General features: G+C 36.2%; 1 protein-coding gene across 2 annotated transcripts in view; it reads right to left on the reverse strand.

The window, feature by feature from the left end:
* Nucleotides 1-1,352, reverse strand: part of LOC122973628 (H-2 class II histocompatibility antigen, E-S beta chain-like) — a 39,442-nt gene extending 38,090 nt beyond the window's left edge. The window contains exons 1-3 of one of the 2 annotated variants that reach the window (XM_044341308.1): nt 1,262-1,312; nt 1,109-1,131; nt 761-1,030 (exon numbers count right to left, since the gene is read on the reverse strand). In XM_044341308.1, coding sequence (XP_044197243.1) covers nt 761-1,030; nt 1,109-1,131; nt 1,262-1,293 — 325 coding nt within the window. In that variant the 5' untranslated portion in view covers nt 1,294-1,312. Of the gene's footprint in view, nt 1-760; nt 1,031-1,108; nt 1,132-1,238 lie in introns of both variants that reach the window. The other variant, XM_044341307.1, reaches the window with a different exon arrangement.
* Between the last annotated feature and the right edge of the window lie 839 nt (nt 1,353-2,191).

The raw sequence follows: 2,191 nt of genomic DNA on the forward strand, positions 1-2,191 counted from the left end.
GTAATGTGTGTGTGTGTGTAATGTGTGTGTAATGTGTGTGTGTAATGTGTGTGTAATGTGTGTGTGTGTGTGTAATGTGTGTGTGTGTGTAATGTGTGTGTAATGTGTGTGTAATGTGTGTGTGTGTGTAATGTGTGTGTAATGTGTGTGTAATGTGTGTGTGTGTGTAATGTGTGTGTAATGTGTGTGTGTAATGTGTGTGTAATGTGTGTGTGTGTGTAATGTGTGTGTGTAATGTGTGTGTGTAATGTGTGTGTAATGTGTGTGTGTGTGTAATGTGTGTGTGTAATGTGTGTGTGTAATGTGTGTGTAATGTGTGTGTGTAATGTGTGTGTGTGTGTGTAATGTGTGTGTAATGTGTGTGTGTAATGTGTGTGTAATGTGTGTGTGTGTAATATCACAGTTTAACCAGCAGGTGGTGGCAGAGAGTTGAGTATTAAACAGTCATCATCATCATCATCATCATCAGTTTTCATGTTTCTGATACAAACTGATCAAATGTTTTAATATTTCAGTAGAAAAACATTATTGATCATATTGACAGTATTTGTGTTTATATGTGAACAGTAAATGTATAAATATATATTTAACAATAAAATAAATATTCATAAAACTGTATTTAAAGCTGAAAGTCACTTCCTGTTAAAACAATAAAGGTCTAAACTGTCTGAATAAAATCAATCATTATAATCAATCAATCAATCAGCAGTTAATGATTCAGTTTGTTAACGAGGTTTAATGTGATCAAACACAAACTCACCTGATTTAGTCAGAGCAGACTGGTAGTCAATCCCAATGTTGTTGTGGCAGTATCTCTCCCTCGCAGCTCTCGCTGCAGTCAGCTCTGGACCTTTGTTCCAGCGTTCTGCGTTCTTCACACCGTGTTCAGTGTATCCAACATACCTGTCCACAACGCTGTCAAACCTGATGTCCTCCAACTTGTTGTAATAATAAGACCTGATGAACCGGATGCCCCCGAGCTCAGTGGAGTTAAACTGACAGCGATCCACTGCATATTCCAGAAACCCATCTGAAGATAAAACACAATCAATTTGACTCATTACAGTCTGATCAGTGTATTGATCAGTGATCAGTGTATTGATCCTACCTGCTGTGTAGACAGTGATGAAGTATTAACAGTGTATTGATCAGTGTTCAGTGTATTGATCCTACCTGCTGTGTAGGCAGTGATGAAGTATTAACAGTGTATTGATCAGTGATCAGTGTATTGATCCTACCTGCTGTGTAGACAGTGATGAAGAGGAGGGAGAAGCTCAGAAAGGATGAAGCCATGTTGCTCTGTTCTCTTGACAAACACTGACACAGTCTGACTGAGAGCTGCTCTAAAAACCAGAGGAGCTGATCACATGACCTGCTGATCAGCTGTTACCAGGCAGACTGTTCACACAAACGTCTGCTGCTGGAGAACCAACTCACAGTCACAGACATGAAGATAAACCAGTAAACCAGTAAACCAGTAAACCAGTGGTTCCCACACTGGATCAATAATATCACTGTTCATCTGACATTTACATGAACTGTTTTAATGTTTATTAACTGAAATGTTTCATGTTCCTGAATTTATATTTGAGTTATGAAGCTCTCTGCTCGCTGGTATAAATAAACACTTTATATTGATATAATATAATATAATATAATATAATATAATATAATATAATATAATATAACATAATGAAACAGTTAAAACCAATAAGCTCCTGTGTGCATGTATTCTGGTATATCGAGGTGAAAAGACAAAACGTTCCTTTGAAGGTTTCTGTGATCTAAATGTTTGTGAAGCTATAAACTCTGTTCTGAAACATTATTAAAGCTGCATTAATAGATTCTGAACTACGTGTTTTCAGCTGAACAGTAAACTCAACATCTGACATATTATCAGCTGATAGAGCAGCTAATATAGCTAACATGTTAGCTAATATAGCTAACATGTTAGCTATATTAGCTAACATGTTAGCAAACATCCACAGAGCAACATTTCCAGTAAATATCCAGGTTCAGTGTTACTAACATTAACCCTTCATGTAGATAATCTATAATTATAATAATATATAATAATATATAATAATAATAAATTTAGTTCCATCTGATGCACTTTGAGCCGCTACAGCAGGCTAATGCTAATGCTAAAGCTAATGTTAATGCTAACTCCATGATGTCAAAGAGCCGTTTC

The sequence above is a fragment of the Thunnus albacares genome, chromosome 22, assembly GCF_914725855.1.
Source record: "Thunnus albacares chromosome 22, fThuAlb1.1, whole genome shotgun sequence".
NCBI lineage: Eukaryota > Metazoa > Chordata > Actinopteri > Scombriformes > Scombridae > Thunnus > Thunnus albacares.